The following is a 21101-nucleotide window of genomic DNA, read 5'->3' as shown; positions in this document are numbered from 1 at the left end:
TCCGTCTGCATGTCATTATTTACAAACATTGTACTGCATTTGATTCACTGGGAGAAAAGTGACAGACCATTGTAGTGACAGCAAATGGTAATACAGCATACAACACAAGTAAGACACGCAAATGCAGGAAGCGACTGCAGTGTGTGTGTGTGTGTGTGTGTATGTGTGTGATACAGGTGCACCCTCTGGTGGTGTTACAGCGTGACACACAAATCAAATCAAATCAAATTTTATTTATAGAGCACATTTTCAAAGACCAGGAGGCCAACCAAAGTGCTGTACAGGAAACATGACATAAGTAACATAGTAAAATAAAATCAAAGCAACACAAAAGTACACAGGTTACATTACAAAATCGAAGCAACACAAAAAGTACACAGGTTAATTAGGTCAAACATTAAAAGCCAGGTAGAAGAAATGGGTTTTTAGTAAAGACTTAAAGGCCTCTAAGGAAGGAGCAGACTTAATATGAGGGGGTAGACAGTTCCAGAGTTTGGGGCCAGCAACTGAAAAGGCACACAGACACATAGACAGACAGACAGACATGTTCTGCTAGGTCTCATAGTTAGTGCTCAGTGCGTTCGCAATAATTTCATATGTGGACTGTGGACATTTCGCAATGTCATTGTAGGGACTATAGTGTATGATGGAGTCCTGCCATGAATTCCTGGTAAAACGGCTCTGAAATGAAAGACATGAGAGAATGTTAGTTTGACAAGTGATCTGCTTCATCACAGAATACAGTGTGAAACATACCACCCGCTTCGAATGTTATCAACCGATAATTCCCAGTAGGTTACTTACTGCATGCAGTCTGGGAGCCTACTGGCTGCGATTGGCATTGATAAAACGAAAATCCGGAAAACGACCCGAGTAAGGTTGGCGAACATTCGTTAAGGTTGAGACGCGCTGCTACGTGCTTGCGGTTATGTTTAGGTGAGGGTATGAGGAGGCTTGTCGTTTCTCAGTATGCAGAAGACCAAAATGACCAGAGTAAGGTTGGCGAATATTCGTTAAGGTTGAGATGCGCTGCTACGTGCTTGCGGTTATGCTTAGGTGAGGGTATGAGGTGGCTTGTCATTTTCAGTAGGCTCCCAGCATGTGAAGTAGACCGATAAGATCGGTTTGATAAGTAACCTACTGGGAATTATCGGTTGACTTTCACTCAAATCCGTAACCGTTGAACATACTGTACCTGTGTCTGGCTCAACAAATGAGTGTCTCATAAGGAAATCTAAGACGACCATGGCACAGTTGGGTTTGAAGTCCTCAGTGACCAACAGTCCTTTTACCTGAAAGAGAGAACTAACTGCAATCACATTGTAATGTCAGTTAAGGTGTGATTCCTTCCTGGAATGGGTTGTCTGTCCACTCAACCGGAGATTTTAAATGAAAATAGGTGATCATTTTTGCCCTGAACTCAGCCTCATCCAGGATATAACGGAAGAATAACGGAATAACGCACCATGTAGTAACGGTAACAAAGTTACAAAATAAAGCGCTACAGCAACTGTTACTGCCGAAGGTAACAGCGCTACTGTAACACGTTATTTACGTTACGTTATGTCCCAACACTGGTTGAGGGGTGCATCAGCTAGGTCCGCTAACATAAATTGATCTACGATGACAAGAGCGCCCATCATTTCACACGGGTGTGATTTATTAATAGGTTTGTTTCATTTGTCACAAATCAAGCTCTTATTGGACACAACCCTCAATGATTGGACATTTAATGGTGCATTTAGGCAACACAACTGAACAAAGTAATGTAATAGAGCCTTTGAGAGGTTTTATAGACTCAGAACACACTAACCTCATCTATGGGCAAGAGGTAGAAATCTTGCACTTCCCCGTCCCCTATCCTGGGCTTGAAGTCAGGAGGAAGTTCTAAGTCAAAGACAAATTGACTCTCTGGAAACACACCCTCCTCATCTTCATAGGTATAGCTGGAAAACAGGTGTTTGATTAAACCACTTGAACCCTAGCACCCCTATTCTGGGATTCTAGGGGGGAACATTCACCAGAAATAGCCAATCTAAAAGGAGAATGCAAATAACTTGTGCTTAGTTTAACCATTTTTAAATGCTTTGAAATCATGTTGCTACTTAGTTGTGTCAGGAATCAATTTACCTTACAGTGCTCACAGGACGGGCCTTCTCAGCAATGTATGCAGGTATGCACGCTTCCTCCTCGCATTCTTTGACAACGGTGTGTTTGATGCTGATACCTGCAGCCAGACCACCTGCTGCCTTAAACAATACAGCAGTATGCATGTCAGACTTTATGGACCTCCACTGCATGCTTTTGAAGGAGGGCTTTCTCCATCAAGTTAAAAACAAATAATTTACAAATGGGCAGTCCTGGTGAATTTTGGTATGAGAATTGTTTATTAGATCCCACAAATCTATTCTAGCAAGCCACATTTATCCTGCCTGCTTCAATTAAATCTACACATTTCCTGTTCATGCATCAGGGTGTAGCATAAGTACTGTAGGCTGAGTTTGCACAATGCACACTCACCAAGTTGTCCAGTAGCCCCGGGTAGGTCTGCTTAGTGGGAGAGCGCCTCGCCAACCACATCCTCACCTCCCCACTCTCATCCCGACAGTACCCATTTATGTGGACTCCGTAACGCTTCACTCCGAAAAGACCTGCATACGAGGTGATTTCTGCTTTGTTATTGAACATTATGCAGTGGATAATGACAGGAAGCAGAGGCGATGGCATGTAACAGGAAGGGAATTGGAACCCCAGCCCAGACATCACAGTCAGTTCTATGCCTAAGTGAGTGAGTGACAGATCCACCAGGGCGGCACCTGCATTATCATTGCTGTTGGCTTATGTAAAGCCTCTGGTGACCAAGGGCGTGCCAGTAGCTGATGGAATAGAGTGTCGACCACGTAATTGCTCAATTCCAAATTCCAATCAGAGTGTTGAATGTCATTCCCCCTGTCTGCCCCCAGCTTCCTGTCTCTCTGAACTCTAGTAGCTAAAATGAATATTTAAATAAAGCTTAATATGATGTACAGTATATTGAGTGCATGTCGAATTGTCGATACCGTCACTGACTTGTGCATACCAAAACCTACTTGTGGCTGATCTTTCCATGCACATCAGAGGAGCGTTGAAGAACTTTGCCATTACTTGATATTTCTGAAAGAATATAATAGTTTGAGGATAATTTTACACATGTGTGCTGCTGCATGTGCATGTATGGAAATACTGTCTGGAAAGTAGAAACCACGGACTCACTCCGGAGGTATAGTGTAAAATAGTTGTGTGTGTGGTGTGTTGTGTGTGTGTGTGTGTGTGTGTGTGTGTGATGATGCTTGTTCTCCTCACCTCATCTCGCCATCCCTTCAGACATGTCAGAGTGCTGTCTTGTCTAAGGGTTTGAAGGACGATGTCGATGGCATCTGACCTGCTCCCATAAGTGTCAAGAGGTTGGCACAGTGAAATGGCACCGCTGTGATTCTGATTGAAAACTTCAGGAAAACGGGCCAAAACGGAAGCAACTTTGGGTTGGACCCAGCCAACATGTTCTCCAGCCACCTCGAATCTAAAGCAACTTGCACGGCTTGAGCCTGTGTGAAAGGGTAACCACATTAGATCGCATGGTTCACGGTGTGTATTGTCACATGCATAAAGCTGGAAGTGTCATGTGCAATATTTACAAAACCATCTATTATATATCATTATATATTTTGTTTATTATGTTTTTTAACCCAATAGCTATATTGTGATTGTGACCATATTGCTGGGATTACTATTGGTGTTTTCACAAAGTATTTGTGATAAATAATCAGCGTGGTGTGAAAAATGGTCCTCTAGTTTTATATCACCAATTGACCAGGGAAACACAAAAGTTTGCGGTCACACAATTGGCAGGTGGTGTGATTAATTACCCAGCACCTATCGCAAAGCACCTGCCAATTGTGTGACCGCAAACCTTTGTGTTTCCCTGGTCAATTGGTGATGACGTCTGCGGTAAACAACAGGAAGGTTCAACTATCACTCCGGCCTCGCCCGTAGAGAAAGGCGTCCGTGTGCATCTCTTGAAAAAGTGGAGATAATTCACCAAATACGCGTTTTGTGCCAGAACTTTCACATGGATATAAAACTAGAGGACCATTTTTCACACCACGTCTTTGGAATTATTTAATGGGTGAGTACAAACGGAGCATTTATCACATTTATGCCGCATAAATTAGAGTTCTACCACAAAATACGAGGGTGTACTATATGGCTCTGTATGTGAAATACTGTACATACTGTATGTAACAACAAGAGCCGTTCTAGGGCTAGTTATTGTCCAGATCAGCTATTCTAGGGCTACATACAGTATATACTTATAGGCCAGTGCAATATGAATTGTAGCCTACTTTCGAGCTTCCTCGATGACAGTGTTTGTGGATAACAATAAGTTAGTTAGTAGTTAGTATAATTACTTAATTAAACTAATAATTAGTAGTTAGTAAGGAATGGATAACAATAAAACAAAGCACTATGTCAATTTGTCCCTTGTGCCAGTCAGGATTAATTGTATTTATATTCAAGCTAATTCCAATTGTCAAACCAACATTCAGCTTCCACATGATCCATTCCAATAGTTAACATGCAAGCTGTCTTGAAAGTTGTGTATGTTTATGTTACCTGGTGAATAAAAGTTATTCATTCGGCGAAGTAGATGCAGCATTTTATCAGACCAGGAGGTGGTGTTTGCCATTTGTGTAGGAAATCTGTTCCATCAAATTTACCCGAGTTCAAACTGCATGGGTTGGGAGGGACGAGCTAAATATTAATACATTCTCTGGCTTATTTTTCTATATATCACTATACCTTATTTGCGTAATGTAGTGGCTACCTACTCCATTTTTCCCCGCGTAAGTGCGCATGCGTTCCAGCAAAGTGGTAGACAGGATCAGAGCTTAGGATCAGAGCCAGAGTTGCGACCTTAGAGTATGGTTTCGACCCAGTTGGGACGTCATCGAGGGGGCAGAAAACAGCCCGGTTACGTGTACTCGCACGAGACCCATGCCCCATAGACTCCAATGCATTCCATAAACTTCCGGTTGTCCCTATGTAGAAGAGCCTGGCCCCATCACGGAGTTCAGTTGTCTTACTGGCTCTGGACAGGATCAGGCGGAATTATGGGACCGAGGATAGGAATCAATTGACTTTAGTTTGCAGTTTGCAGATCCGGTATGGAGCGGATACGGGAACTTCGGGAAGCGAATATGATGCAATTAGGATTCCATTCCATTATACGTGTAACGTACTCCATTAAATAATTAAATACATAAATAGAAAGCACACTCATGTGGAGTGAGGGGCACAGCGAGGGCAGTATTTATATCAGCCAGCTACGACGTCTTACGATTTTGATTTTTGATTGATTGATTTTTGAGGGGCTTTAGCTATAGTGTAGATTCTTGTCCTAACACAAACATATTAAATGCCATTGACAATGAATGGAGAATTTACGTCATATGTAGACGAGCAAGTTGGCTATATTGTCCAAAAACAAAGATTACCATTGACAATACATCATGAAGATGATGATGATAGTAGGCTATAGTAGGCCTAGATATGTTTAGTTTGTTTACTGTAGGCCTACACTAATACATGGTACACATAAATGGCATAATTATGTCTCCCTTCTTTTCTGCTAAAACAGCGGTCAGTTTGTAATAAACGTTATTACCACAGGAGGGAGCTAAGAGCGCCCCTCACTTCACACAGGTGTGATTTCTTTATTTTTCTTTATTTAAATGTCATGCTTTCAATGAAGCAGGGGCCCTGTCCAGAGCCTGGGCACACATTGAAGTCCATAGACTTGGCTGGCAAAAAATTACATCATAAGCCTAGACAAACATTAAAGTCCATAGACTCGGAAAGCCATGCATTGGAGGGGCTAGCGGCCCTCAAAAATCACACCCAGTGTGAAGTGAGTGGTGCCTTGATGATGACGGCGTATGGTGATGTATTGACCCTCATGACATCACAATGGGCGGAATATTAAGATACAATGCTGGCTGAATCTTCGCCAGGTAACATACACAACGTACACGACATCTTGCATGTTAACTATTCAGTATTTTATCCGTGATGTAGCGCCCCCTCCAGAGATACTTCCAGGTCCTACCGTTTGTGTCCCCATAGAGTTATAGCCTACTGTGTCCCTCCGTCGGAGCGGTGTTTGAACCGATCTGCGACTACAACAACCACTAAAGTCTCATTCTACCGCTTTCCTTGCAACAACAAAACTATGCAGGTCTCCCAAATCTGTCTGTGTCAGGCTGTCTGCCCCACACTGAATACTTTCCCCATTTTATTTAATTGTGTTTAAGTCCTCCATTAGAGATCGTATTAATGAATACTAATACCACGAGCTGGTGCCCATGTTTGGCCATTGAGATTAAGTAGCTATAATATAAATACGATTAATCGTGACTGACACAAGGGACAAATTGACTATAGCTCTTTATTTTATTGCTATCTATTTATTATTATTCCGCCCACTGTGACGTCATGAGGGTCAAACTCAATACATCACCATACGTCATCATCAAGGCACCACAGTTTAAAGCAAACATTTAAAAGTCCATGGCTGCCACATGACGTCACACACAAAAGCCAGACGTTGGAGGGCATAGCAACCCTCAAAACGTGTGGAAGATTCTCTGCTATCTCAATTTGAGAGATCAGCAGGCGTCGGCTTCCCTGATTGGCCAACTCAACCCATTGGCTTCCTGGAATGTCCATGCATGCATTGCGTGACGTTTGTGCTGCTGTTCCCATATAAGTTGTAGCAAGAACATTACACACATTATGACCATTTTCTGGTCTGGTCTGTGAAATGTTACGCTGGATAGTGCATCTGAAAGGAGGACCAAAGAGAGCCGATCTTGTTGCTGTGGCAGTCGGGCACAAGGAGTACTCGTTTGGAGGGTACTACTGTCCATGGGAGAAGTCCCTGTATATGTTCAACATGGGTCAGATTGAGGTGCATGTCTTCAACATAGTGTCTTTGCGCTGGATGAAGTTGCCCCCAGTGATAACTAGAAACGCAAACCATCCCCTTGAGGTTCCAGTCATGCGCTTGGGTCACACAGCTATGCTGATAGAGGATATCATCTACATCTGGGGAGGGGAAACTTCCATAGATGTATGCTGCAACGTGCTTTATGCATTCGATGTCAACACCCACCGATGGTCCAAGCCCATGATTTCGGGAACTGTTCCAGGGGCGAGGCGTGACCACTCAGCGTGTGTCCTGGGGAAGGTCATGTATATCTTTGGTGGATTCAATGATCTTACTGGATACACTAATGACATCTACAATTTGGACACCACATCCATGGTCTGGTCTTTAATTAATCCAAGAGGTTCAACACCTGTTTCATCACGTCACTCTGCCACCATCATTGGGGAAAAGATGTTTGTATTCGGGGGCAGAGGGGACCGGGACGAGGACTACTACAACATCAGAGTGTTTGACACAGAGACCAACTGTTGGTTTTCCAAGCCTTCTGCACAGCTAATTCCAGAAGGACGCATGTGTCATTCAGCCTTTGCCTACAATGAAGAGCTGTACATATTTGGTGGCTACAACTTTCTTCCTGATTCTTACTTACGGAAATTAAATGCACTGTGGAAATTCAATCCCGAGACCTTCTCCTGGAAGAAGGTTGAGCCCAAGGGGAAAGGGCCATATTCATGGCAGTCTAGTATATGCTGTTGCAGAGTGGGAGATCATATCCTCTTTGGAGGATACTCACGTGATGACCTGTACATCTTAGACTTAAGTCCTAGTCTGAAGACATTATGCAAGCTAGCAGTTATTCAGTACTTCAGTAGTCTTGAGCAGTGGGAACTCCCACATGACATCAGGTGGGAACTGGCAGCCATGAAAAGCAACAGCAACAGAAAAAAATAGATCACAATGGCAGAGAACAAGTTCCAGGCAATGGAACCGAAGACAGGGAAAGACGAGATCTCCGCACTTCATTCAGATTGGAAAGAAAGCAGAGTAATGTGCTCAGTAATACCCACCGAGAACTAGGCAGCATCATACAGGAGAAGAGAACTCTGCTACCAACTGAACAATGTTAGGGCAGATATGGAAAATGAAATCTCTAAGATCTCTAAGACTAGAATCTTTTATCTGCATCAGGAGTGAATGTAGAAACAAATAGCTTCGTATGAAAGAATCGACAGTTATGGAAGAGCACTTCAGGAAACAGATGTTTGTAAAGGAGAAGATCTGGGTGGGAGAGGAAGGTGGAAGGAAGGTGGAAAGGTGGAGACCTTTGTGTTTTTTTATGTTTTTTTTTATTGCTCCTCTCATGTTTGAGGTAATAATAAAGTGAACAGTAGTTTAGATATAGAATCAGAAGAGTCAGCTCTCACTTGTAAGTTGTAACACCCCTTACTCTCATCATAGTTTGTACAGAACACAGGGAATAGGCAACAATAGTGTGACAGTGAATGCTGCATGAGATCAATCCTGTTTAAGCAAATGCAGTAACTCTCCCACCCCAAGGACATAGACAACCAGTTAACCTTTGGTTTGACAGCCAATGTTTGTCCATGCATGTGTTTATGTGGATTCCCATCCATCCACCATCAATCGCTTTTCTGGAATCGGGTCTCGGGGGCAACAGTTCCAGCAGAGAGCTCCAGACTTCCTATTCTGAGAAACGTTAGAAACTTTCTCCTGGGGGATCCTGATGCATCCCAAGGCCAGTGTGGATCCTGCCATCTAGTCCTTGGTCTGCCAGGGGGTCTCCTTCCAGTGGGACTTCCTATGCCAAATTTTCCAATGGGCTTCCCGGCTGGTTACCGGCTACTCGCAGATGACTGAACTTCTCACCCTACCTCTAAGGGCCACCTGTCTGAGAACCCATTTCAGCTGCTTGTATCCGCAATCTTGATGCCCATTATGTGAAATCTGAAAAGGTGTGTGAAGATATAATATGTGAATTTGACCTTTTTCATCCCTTTTTGATTTACAAGTGGAGGCTAACCGTGGACACTACTAATGCTGTGTGAACCTGGCAGCCTTGCATAATGGTGCTACTGTATATAAATGCACCATTTACCATTTATCCTATGGTACCTAGTTGACTACCAACATCTCAGCCTGCCAGTGATGTCTGCTGCCTGCAAGAGGATCTGTGGAAGAACCTTTCCTCAGCTACCACACAGGTAAAGCACATATTGTGCTCTGTTTGCTCCTCAATCTTGTTTCTTCTGTCGTATGTCCTTAGACCTTGCAGCAAGCCAGTCCAGTGTGTCATTGTCTAGGTCAATATGGGGCAGCTCAGCACGTGTTCCACAGTCTGTAGTGGATCCCCACATTAACATTTGGCACTGTCTGTGAGACCAATCTTTTTACAGTCTATGTGGTGAGACCACACTTCTGCATAACTGCACCAAAATGTTCCACACCTGTCATAAGGCGGTTGAGGGTTGTTCACTCCTTTAGGGGGATGTGCTGGCCAGGAACATCTGTGGAATCCTCGATGTAGTGGTGAAGCCTGGATGGTCCTGTTGCCTTCCACTGGTCCCTCCATCTTGCCCTCACCCAGGAAGTCTTGGAGGTGTCAGCTGGTGTTGTGCGGAGCAGTTCCTGGGCCTGTGTGGCAAAGGGCCGCCTTGACTTGAGTCGCATGCACTGTGGTGTCTCCGTGACGACCTTGTGCCCAACTGTGCCTTCCGAGCTAGGACCAGCGTGGCTGCTTCTCGTCTGACCTCTGCTGGGGCGATTCCAGTGAGGACCGGCAGTTGGTTAATAGGAGTGGCTCGTAGGCATCCGGCATCTCGGTCCTTTGTCGCTGGGGACGAGACTGTTCTAGTGTTGCCATGTAAGATAAGCAACTTTGTGCTTGTTATTCTGTGACGTCCCTTGTAAATATTGGTTGTTGCAGGAGCTTTTTTACCTTGTTTCTAAAAGTGTAGTTCTTAGTGTAGGTCTTGATGTATATTTTGTGCCAAATGACCCCTGTCTTGTAGCAGCGATGGTTGAATGAGTGAGAAGAAACGCAGGCAGGCAGGTTGCAATCTTACGAATACAGCTTTATTGTCAGGATTCACTCAGTAGCTACAACAAGGCAGAGGCACGGGCTGAAGGCCCCGTGCCCCCAGGAGTCACATCGTAGCCAATCTCAATGTGAACACAAGCCAGTGGTCTCAAACATTGCAGTATATTAACTTCAAGACCCTCCTCCGGAAACAGGCTACAGGCCCCCTCCGCTTTTATGGGAGCCAATCAGATTGTTGCTTTCACAGGATCTGCCTGTGAGTAGGCGGGACATCTGGCATGTAGCTCATGTCTCATACTAACTATACGGTTTATATCAATTCAATTCAATTCAAAGGGCTTTATTGGCATGAGAAAACATACGTTTACATTGCCAAAGCAGAAAGAACAAAACAACAATACAGCAATACAATCAAAACAAAAATGATGTACTTTGAAGGTCAGAATCTTCAATAGATCAACTTCTGTGTACCAAGATAACTCGATGCAGGTATAGTGCAGGAATATACACAATGATTAGTCTTTAGGGTGGTTGTGTTCCATTTGATATCCTTCTCCTATCACAGCAACTCACAAATCTTGCTGCTGTGTTTGCACATTGTTGTACTTCGCCCAGCAGATATGGGAGTTTTTTGTCATTGGTCATGTTTTCAAAATCTCCGTGTGTGGTTGTAATCTGTGGGAAGTATGTGTCTCTGATGTCTTGGTACAATGGACAGATGGTTAGGAATATCAATATATCAATAGGACTAACTAAATATCTATACTATATATGAAGTATTGCAGAACCTTATTTAACACATAATGTCACAAAGGTAGAATGTAATGTATTATTAACAGGTCTAACTGATTTAATCACAAATACATTGTATACTAAGGAACAGAGAGCAAGGAGAAGCTCCCTGAACACACAGCTGTTGGATTGCAGTTTGAGATATTTCACCAAGATTAGAACTGTCCCGCGACCCCTAGGGTGCTGACAGCTTCTAACAGAGACATTGTTTTTACAGACCCGATTGTAAATAACTCTACGCAGATTACTCTTTCTATGGAGTCACCACAGTTTGCATGTCCCAACGGTGTCAGCCCGTGTACCTTAGCTGACCATTATTCATCAGTCTTATTTGGGTTTGCTTCTTTTAAGTGGTTCTCAAACATTTTCATGTCAAGGACCCCCCAAATTAATACTCTGTGTACTTGTGTGAGCCCCATCTGAAAATATTTTGTGTCAGGGACCCACATACAGGATTTGTGTATTTAAAAAGTATTCCAAATATCTCAATTATTTTTAGATATTTGAAAATAGCAGATCTACAAGCTTGTCGTAGATCTGGTGGTAAAAGTGGTAAAACTATGCTATATTAACTCATTTTGTTGTGTGTGTGATCATGCAGCCTAGTTGCTTCTTTTGAGCTTGTTGTCAAAGACCTGGAGTCGGACACTTGTTTCTCTTGCAAAATCTCACTGGTCTGTTCCATCGTCTCTTCCATCTTCCTCAAGCAGATGCTGAGGGAGAAACAAATGTGGCCCATCAGAAGTAAACCTGGGCCTCTTCCACCCCAGGGCCTTGGGTACAGGTCGGATAATCCATTGTCCGTCACATAGCATTTTATCAGAGGCCTAATGTTCCACTACTCTGCTGTTGTCAAGGACATAAACACCTGGGGACATAATTCCTCCATTGTTGCTATGTGTGCAAGTGACATTCAAAAGTAACTAAACATATCAATGTATAATGTATTGTTGAAGTAAATGGAAGCATATAAATTATATTTACCTGACAGCCGTCAGGTGAATAATATAAGAACGTTTTGTCAGAATGTGTTAGTACGATACATCTTGTTTGTGTTGCATTTACAGTATTCCTTCAGAATTAATTTATGGAAGTTAATGGAGTTAATTCATTTGTGAGATTAATTTAAGTACATTTTTAAACGCAATTAATCCATGCTTGGATACATCCCATAATCCCATCGACTCTTTGTTATTGCCATAAAAGGCACAAAAGGCTGCACAATTTACACATAGGCAGAGGCTCAAATCACATAGCAAAACAACAGGGTGAAAGAGAGGGAGACACCATCCTACCACACTGGATTTGTTATAAAGAATAAAATATACATACATATGTACCGGTATGTTAAATGTATATATGCCTTTCCCATTCCCACAACAATATGCAGAAATACATGGCATATTTTGGACATATAGTTCGAATGGTGATTACTCATGGTTAATACATTTTTAAACTGTGATTAATCTGATAAAACATTGTAATCATTTGACAGCCCTATACAAAATATAACAAACAATTATTGTTTCTGTGAATTCGGAAAGAACCACAAGATATCATATTGAAAATCTTTATTTATTGAAAATATACAGTGTTTTGTCAAAATGTCACATTTTGACACAACTATCATAATCAGACCTTAAGAAATTTGCAGTCCATTAATTGACTCAGAGAATAGAATTGACAGTGTTCACTGTTGTTGTATGACTACAGATGTGTGTGTGTGCGTGCGGGTGGGTGTGTGGGTGTGTGCCCCGCAAGCGTGCATGTTTGTTTGTGCACATATGCACACATGGCATAAACGCATGGTGTTGTGTGCAGGCGCCCTACACTCTGTCTTTGTACTATGGATTGTACTATGTTTTTGTATGGACGTGGTGTTGGGTGCCTGCACATATGCACACATGGCATCAACGCATGGTGTTGTGTGCAGGCGCCCTACACTCTGTCTTTCATTTTCTTTTATCCCCCTGTTCCCCTCACTGTATATATTTTTTTTTCCCTTTTCGCTTCCTATATGATGAATTCCTGTTCTGTTCTTAACTACATAGAAGTGTCTATTTGTTTGTCTCTAAATGTTTTGATGAATTGAACAATGTGGACCCTGTTGTAAACAAGTGTAAGGCTTAATTGGGTCGTCCACTCACTTTGTATTGAGTTTGTGCTTGAAATGTACTGTAATTCTGCAAACTGTTAATAAAGATTTCAATCAATCAATCAAAACAGAAATCAGCTTTTCATCCCATCAATACATTTTCGAGTCAATTCACACATTGCACTTGTGTGTGTGTGTGTGTGTGTGTGTGTGTGCGCATGTACCCGCAACTATAAATCTAAACAGGAGGTGGGGCTGTTTGATTTATTTATTTATCTTCTTGTTGAGGGAATGACATGAGGTGGTTTTCCAGCCAATAGATGTTATGGTGTTGCTGTAGGAGCCATCCAGGTCCCCAGGGCCATCCTTATTCAACACCCTTCATGAACTCCAAGAACTCTGTAGGAAAAGGGCAATATGAGCTGCGTTAAGTCAGTTACAACGGGACGCCCTTAAGCGCAGAGCCTCGGTTTCGATGGGCGCTGATGGGACGCTCTTTTTACAGCGCCGGCTACTACAAAACGACAACCTACCTCAAACCCTAACCTAACCATAACTGCAAACACGGAGCAGCGTATCCCTCACCAACCTTGATCCGGTCGTTTTAACGGACCCCTCACCAATTAACCTTAATCCGGTCGTTTTAACAGACCCCTCACCAACCTTAATCCGGTCGCCTGTAAAACAAGCGCCCCCTCAGTGACCATCGACTCCCAGTCTCTGCGTAAAAGGTCATCCCCAGTTACAACAGTATTCCTTAGCGTAATGGGCTATATATGCACACACGCCATTTTAGAAAGAACCATGGGCCCCTTCCCTACTTCCTTCACATGCGTTACCGATGATACTAATGAAGGCTCTGTTCCATTCTGGTCAAATGGAGTCAGGGTGCTGCTATTGTGCGTGTTAGCTTGGCTCACTGGAAACACTCTGCTACACCAGTGGGTCTCAAAGTGTCCTTGAGTGCATGGGTTCCAAATGGCCCTGTATGGGACTCTGAGAGTGGACCAGTAAGGGTCCATTTGGTTCCATTTGTACACTCTCAGAGTTATGGAGGTCCTTGAAATTAAAAAGTTTGAGAACCACTGCACACTAAATGGAACAGAGCCTTAGCCATTAGTATCATCGGTAACACCTGGGGAAGCAGCCCAGAAGTAGGAAGAGTTATTCTGTGTGCATATAGCCCATTGTATGAGTTGTTGAGTGTGACGTGTGAATCCTCACCATCTTTCATGATGCTAAAAGGAAGCAACGTAGTTTAGCAATTATACAGTAAGGTCTATTTTACATTACAAAAATAGGGATGCCATGTTGAAAGTGGTTAATTTAGTTCTATACATATTATGATGGTATTGTGTTCTCAGACGATGGGCTTATCTGATATATCTGAATCACAAATATTATGCAGATATGACTACACTAATACTGTTCTCATTTATACTGTGGCTCATTTGACCACCACCATTTGCTAACCTAAAAGTAATACTGCTGCTGATGGACTTGTATGAGCAAATTTGCGATGTTCCAGCAAGGAGAAGATTCTAGATGATCAGATGTCCTACTTTACAAAGCTTTGTGTGTCATTGTGTGTCATTGATTGGGCCCCTTGCTCGTACCGTCATAGTCAATTTTGCCGTCATTGTTTTTGTCTCCGTCCTTCATTAGTTCCTCTATGTCGTCCTCAGTGATGGCCTCTCCGGTGGACTCCAGCATGGCCTTCAGCTCCTCAAGGTCAATGTAACCATCGCCATTCCTTCTTAGCACAACACAAATGAGTCACACACAGGAGGAAGTGAGCCCAGTGTCCATGACATCAGAGACACTGGGCTCACTAAAATATCTAAAACCACATATTACACACATAAAGACCCCCAGGGAAGTGTTCTAAATCTTCTAAAGGTCATTATCATATATATTTTTGCAAAAAGGGTGAAGTGTCACTTTAACATGGCAGCCACTGTGTTAAGTGTATACCATTGGGTGGGCTGCCAAAGCTTTCAAGGTTTTCAGGCAAGGTTGAGAACCACTGGTGTGGAATGCAAATAGAATCTTACTTGTCAAACATGCGGAACAATTCCGCCAACTCCTCCTCTGATTTCCCTTTGCTCTCCTCTTTCATGCAGCGCACCATCATCACTAGGAACTCATCAAAGTCTACGGTTCCGCTGCCTACAAACATAAACATGACAGTTCTCCATGACCATGACCAATGTCATACACAGTAGAGTAGAATGTTCAGTGAACGCCCTGAAACTGGGAGGTCGGGGTTCGATCCCCGGCCGGGTCATACTAAAGGCTGTAAAAATGGGACCCAATGCCTCCCTGCTTGGCACTCAGGCTCAGCATCAATGGGTTGGATTGGGGGGTCAATTCAACTAATCAAATGATTCCAGAGCGCAGCCGGCTGCAGCTCACCGCTCCTTGGCTGCGGCTCACCGCTCCAGGAGATATGGGTCAAATGCGGAGATCAAATTTCATTGCGGTAACGTGTGTGACAAATCATACGACTTTGACATTGTACCAATGAAACCCTATATACTTCATTGACCTGGGTCCCCCAGGGCTCAATCCTTGGCCCCGTCCTTTTTCCATACCGAAAATAGCGTTGCGTTGTGAGCTTTTGCAGAATCTGTTCACCTTATCACATGACCAGAATAGGTTTGTTAGGGTTCAAGTGGTTAAGGTAATACTATTCATTTTATTATGTCGGTGAACCATGAGCCAATTTGTTCATATTTGACAGGTGGTGCCAAATGTTTCACACTGATAATGTAAAGATTGTGAATTAGCAGGTAGGCAGGTAGATAGGCTAATTGCACTGGCAGTGGTGATGAATATGCTTTGAATCATTTGATTTTGGCTTACACCTTGTAGAACTGCTTCACAATAACAGCAAAACAAATAATAAAATAAACAAAATAAAAGATACATAACAAAAACCTGCTCACACTCTTGTTCTACGTCTCACCATTCCTGAGGTATGCCCGATTATATAATTTGGACTTTGACCTTTCCTGTGACATTGAACTTGAACTTGAACTTTTTGATGTTTTCTAATGAGCCCCCCCACTGCTAACCCATACTACTGGTTGGTCTTGTGGAGGGTAAACACAAAGTCTGTATCTCCTCTGATACACATGACGTAGCCAGGCAGTTCTTTAGGTGCCCGGCCATCCTGTAGAAGTCACTAGATGCATGTCCCTCCATAGAAATACAATAAGTTTGTTTCACTAAAACGAATGTATTTTTTTTATTTGTCTGGTAGACATGTGTATGGGCACATGTTGTGAATAGCACAGTAATGTACCGTCTTCATCCACCTCATCGATCATCTCCTGCAGCTCCTCGGGGGTGGGGTTTTGCCCCAGCATTCTCATCACCTTCCCCAACTCCTTGGTGCTGATGCATCCGTCCTCCGCATCCTGGATGAAGATGTCAAACGCGGCCTTGAACTCTGCAGAGAGAGAATGGGTAGTAGAACCATGTTTCCCCTTGATGTAAAGAGGTGAGTTAATTAACAAAATTAGCTAACTATCCCAATATGTTTGCTTAATGGTAACAGGTGTTGACGCAAGTAAATAAAACGTTCTGGAAAGTGTAGTTTGTATTCAGGTTGCCCAATGGGCAAGTGTGTTTGAATGGGAAAGTAAACGTCTTCATAAATATTATTGGTTATTCATGAAAGAACAAATAATGCTACCATTTTACAAGTAAAAGTTGAGCTCGTTCAGACTTTCAAAGTGACTGTTGCCACTCGGGATTTAACATTAATTTGATTTACTTTTCAGGGCATGACCTTTGGGCAAGTAGAACTCGACCTGTAGGCCTACTTGCCCTATGGGCAAGTGCCTTAGTTACATTAGACCTTAGTGTCAACCACATAATATTAATATATTAAATCATACATTATTATAATAATGATTATGATAAATTTGTTATGGACAGTATGTGATGGGCTCCTCACCATTTCTCTGTTCTGTTGTTAAGTTCTCAACCTAAAGAGAATAGAGAGAGATTTAGTGAATTACTGAAACTGCACTTCCTGGCAGTCAGTCAAACAGTCAACCTGTCAGTCAGTCAACCTGTCAATCAGCTGGCTAGCCAGCCAGCCTGTCAGTCTGTCTGTCTGTCTGTCTGTCTGTCTGTCTGTCTGTCTGTCTGTCTGTCAGCTCTCACTCCCTCTCCTTGAACTCTCTTGACCATGACCTCAGTGTCATGTCCACCAAACCACTTCCCAACCTTGCTCAGCCCTTGTCACAGTATGACAGAAATGTCAGGCTGCTTTCTTCACCTACTATTCTCGTCGTGTGGCAGAGTAAGATGGGAGGGTTTGGGAGGTTGCAGGGGGCTGGATGGGAGAAGGGGGGGGGTTCTGGCACCAGCATTACTGCTGGCCATTTGCTTGAGCTGACAGCTGTCTCCCCTCTTCTTCCTCTCTAAATTTCTGTCCTTTGTTCTATTGTTGTCAGGCAGAGAAATGCCAGAAATCTTCAACAGTCCATGGAGCGCATCATTTGAGAGACAGCTATGGTATACTGCTCAGATCCATGGTTCAGAATGCTTGTAGACCATTACACACTCAAATCCTCAGTTTGAACCGAGTATAAAAATGGACCAATACGGGTTATGAGGGCGATTGTTTCTGTCCAATCAAATTCGAAAGTACACACGGAAAGTGACTGAAAAGCCTAAATATTGGGCTTATTTGTGTGGTGAAAAGAATAGGGGAAAAATAAGGTATTCTCTTCTGACAGGCAAGTATTGATAGCAAGAAAGTGTGCACACTCTATAAAAAGCTAGTGTTAAATGACACATGCTCTCAGCATATGACCATTGACTCCCCACGCATGCAGCATTTCGGCATTCATTTGGCACCAATGGTGCAAGGTGGCTGACTAGTTGTATTACCAACTGTGGTCATGAATTTCAGTTCAGTTTCTTCTCACTTTGGGACAACAAATACAAGTCTGTGTTATGTACGTACATCAATGCATTTAGAACAAATAGAATAGGCACAAGGGCACAAAGCACAACTCAAAGGTCCAAGGCACAGGTTGTCAAGTCCAGATTCATGAAGATCTTTGGATGAGAGGCAGTTGAAGAATATTTTACTAGAGCTACTGTCACTTCTTCCTAGATCATTACAAAAAAAGTAATCTACCAAAAATAAATGTTCACACTGTCAGAGGGTCCTTAAAGGACATCTTTAGTTTTTTTTCAACCAAGGTTCATGATTTAGGTTGTTATTAGAGAAAGTGAAAGGTGAGCGTAATTCTTTTTTAATTTGCTGCTTTCTTTCGTTTTAAGGATTTTAACAGTTTTTGACAGGGGGGCGGGGGCATTCGATCATGGGGATAAATATGTATTTCTTTACACAATTTTATAGCAATTTATTATTTACTATAGTCCTACTAGACCCCAAGAAATTACATCTGGCCACAATATTTAGCCCATGCTCGAATGCCCCCGTCCCCCCTGTCAAAAACAGCTAAAATCCCTAAAATGAAAGAAAGCAGCAAAAGAAATAAAATGAACACTCATCTTTTACTTTCTCTAATAACAACCAAAAACATGAACCATGGTTGAGAAAAACTAAAGTTGTCACACCTGTTTCTACTTGGTTTTCCAGGTATTGTACTGTATGCTGGCCTTTGGCTAGCACCCTAATAACAAATACATTTACAGTATGTACAGTATAAGGGGAGTTTCGAGGCATTGTAGGACCAGTGTTAAAGTTAACACGTCCGTCCAGATGGCTTGTTATTTTCACATGTTCCTTTCTGTCTCCGTTAGACCAACAGATACCTATTTGTCAGTGGAAAGAACACCTGATGCCATTCTTCGCAGGAGCTTATAACTACGCCTATATATTCTACTCTACGTGATGAAGGTAACCACACAAAAAATCCCAGTGTTACGTTTGAAAAGTGTAATATGGAACCAAAAAGGACCCTTGCAGGTACATTTGGTTCCATTTGTATACTCTGAGTCAATTTAAAAGTAGGCCTAAGTATTTACTATGCAAGCAGGAACACATACTAAAAAACTAACTTTCATCCTTCTTAGAACCAAGTCCATTCTCTAAAACCAAGAAAGTATGAAGAGCTTTAATCCTGAAGCCAGTCGAGAAGTAGCGCAGTACATCATACCTTTTGACAGAACATTAAACTAGATCATGTTTTTACTCACCGCTGCTTTATACACATCATCCATGGCAGCTGGTCTTTTCTCTGTCTCGTACACACACACACACACGTTTGCCCCCACTCAGACAGAGGCATAAAGACTTGTACCAAATACCTGCCACTGACTTTATTGTTGGGAGGGGTGTGTGGGGTGTGAACAAAAATCATTGTTGGGGGGAGTGTGGCACTAAAATGAAATGCCTGACCACGTCATCGCACTGTTCTCATTAAGAAGCGGGAGAGAGAGGGGGGGGGGGGGATCTATAAATAGAGGAAGATCAAGGGTCCAACAATAGGGACGCTTTGGCAGCCGCACCTAAATTGGTGACATTGTCTCTTAGCCCAAGCCTCCAGTCCAGAGTGACTGGGAGACCCACCAGAAGCTGGGGTGAGTGGGGTCCACACCAGTCTCGGTTTTCATCTCATCTGGCCATTATGGGCTGACATCGGAGATATCTTTATTTGTGAGAATAAGAGCTCAGCTGCCTTTTCCTCCACCAGAAGCACAATAATTAGATTCTTGTCTGACTTTGGTCTGATTTGGGGAAAAACCTAATATATTTTTCTGTAACAGTTCTGTGTTTGTTGTAATTGACCTGAATCTTCCTCTCTTGGGGAGATTGGTATCTTGATACATCATTATCGTTATATACATTACAGTACATAACATTGTTATCGGAGATAAAAAAGCATTGACCTTCGTGTCACTACAGCTAGGACATGAAATGCCTACTTTATTTGAAAGCTGGTGCAATTAAGTCTACCTTGTGGTGTGTTTAACCACTTGGCCACAAAATATGTAAATAAAACATTTAAAAGAAATCCCCCGCTTATAGCCAAGATTGTGATGCCTGGGTTTATTAGGTTAAACACTGCATATAGAACTACTTGTACTTGTGCCAACTACAATGTCATCACTGAACATGATTCATCTGATCATGTCACCCATATCCATTTCATCGTAAATACAGTACATGAGCTCCCTTGAAACATACTGTTCAACTGTAGATGATAGCATCCGAATTGATGTACTACTATGTTTAGTTTAATTTTCATATTCAATGTGGAAGCAAGTGGACTGCAGTCTAACGGCAAAATTTTCTTTACGACAATAAACACACAGATAAAGCTATTTTAAATACCATGCCCTTGACTGGAAATAGTGGAGTGGGGTAGGGTGGTTTTGGGTGTGGGTGGGTTGGTTGGGGGGGGGTACTTTAGGAGGGGGTAGGGGATGATAAATCTTTCCTCTGTAAAGCTAGCACTCTGCCAGGACATCAGACAGCACCTGACATTATCTAGCAGCTGTAGCGTCGGCCACAGTTCATAGGTCAGAGCTCTGGTTTTGGACCTGGCTGGCATGGAATGGATGGACAAGTAAGGTGCCAATCTATTGGCAAAAGGCCCACAGCGAGCTATAAATTGAAGTTACCTGTAGTCTGTGTCATGGAACTGTTCAGGCAAACAACAGTCTGTCAGTTTTTATGTGACAACGGTGTCACAGTTGTCACACGCACATAGCTAAAAGCTCACAAAGTTCTGCGATGCCACACGTTGTTAAACGTATACAAACAATTGTAAACAATACAATTATTGAAAGATTTTGAAGGTTTTTGCAAATGTATGCCTATAATGACACGCCCAAATTAGGTGCTTTCCGGTTGAAAGTGGTTAATTCAGGTGACCTAATCACAACACCTCAGCTGATAACATTTTGTGGGTAGGCAAGATAATTACACAAGAGTTCCATGTGTTCCTGGGGGGAAAAGGTGATGTACCTGATATTATTCTTTATGGCCTGTTCAGTCTAAAACTGGACAATAAATCTGTAAAACTTTGTAAGAGCTTTGTAATCAACTGTGAATTGGATGATGGTCCGTGTAGAGGCGCTTTCATGTTTAACTGCAAAAGGTAAGATGAGGACAGCTCTTGTGTGTGTAGTCATGTTGCTGCTCCTTATGCTGTGCATGCACAGCAAAAGAG

The 21101-nt window shown here is 42.6% G+C and overlaps 2 protein-coding genes across 3 annotated transcripts; both read right to left on the bottom strand.

Moving 5' to 3' along the window:
- Positions 1 to 196: 196 nt before the first annotated feature.
- tpk2 (thiamin pyrophosphokinase 2) lies at positions 197 to 4892 on the bottom strand. The gene is made up of 8 exons (XM_080764361.1): positions 4654 to 4892; positions 3343 to 3584; positions 3090 to 3153; positions 2521 to 2651; positions 2131 to 2249; positions 1814 to 1946; positions 1196 to 1292; positions 197 to 681 (listed from the first exon to the last, which is right to left on the bottom strand). Exons 1-8 carry the CDS (start codon positions 4724 to 4726, stop codon positions 635 to 637), a joined length of 906 nt encoding a protein of 301 aa, XP_080620487.1. The 5' UTR covers positions 4727 to 4892; the 3' UTR covers positions 197 to 634.
- A 7502-nt stretch (positions 4893 to 12394) lies between these two features.
- On the bottom strand, positions 12395 to 19250 carry tnnc1b (troponin C type 1b (slow)). Of its 2 annotated transcripts, none has more exons than XM_080764572.1 (6): positions 19123 to 19250; positions 16898 to 16928; positions 16241 to 16387; positions 14988 to 15102; positions 14550 to 14689; positions 12395 to 13332 (listed from the first exon to the last, which is right to left on the bottom strand). In XM_080764572.1, exons 1-6 carry the CDS (start codon positions 19144 to 19146, stop codon positions 13301 to 13303), a joined length of 489 nt encoding a protein of 162 aa, XP_080620698.1. In that variant the 5' UTR covers positions 19147 to 19250; the 3' UTR covers positions 12395 to 13300. The 2 variants fall into 2 exon arrangements, with proteins under 2 accessions (XP_080620698.1, XP_080620699.1); XM_080764573.1 differs by having other exon boundaries at positions 14550 to 14686.
- Between the last annotated feature and the right edge of the window lie 1851 nt (positions 19251 to 21101).

This window comes from Protomyctophum bolini, assembly GCF_963924005.1.
Source record: "Protomyctophum bolini genome assembly, chromosome: 5".
Lineage (NCBI taxonomy): Eukaryota > Metazoa > Chordata > Actinopteri > Myctophiformes > Myctophidae > Protomyctophum > Protomyctophum bolini.
Note: the sequence above shows the minus strand (reverse complement) of the source record. Positions and strands in the feature narration are given on the sequence as shown.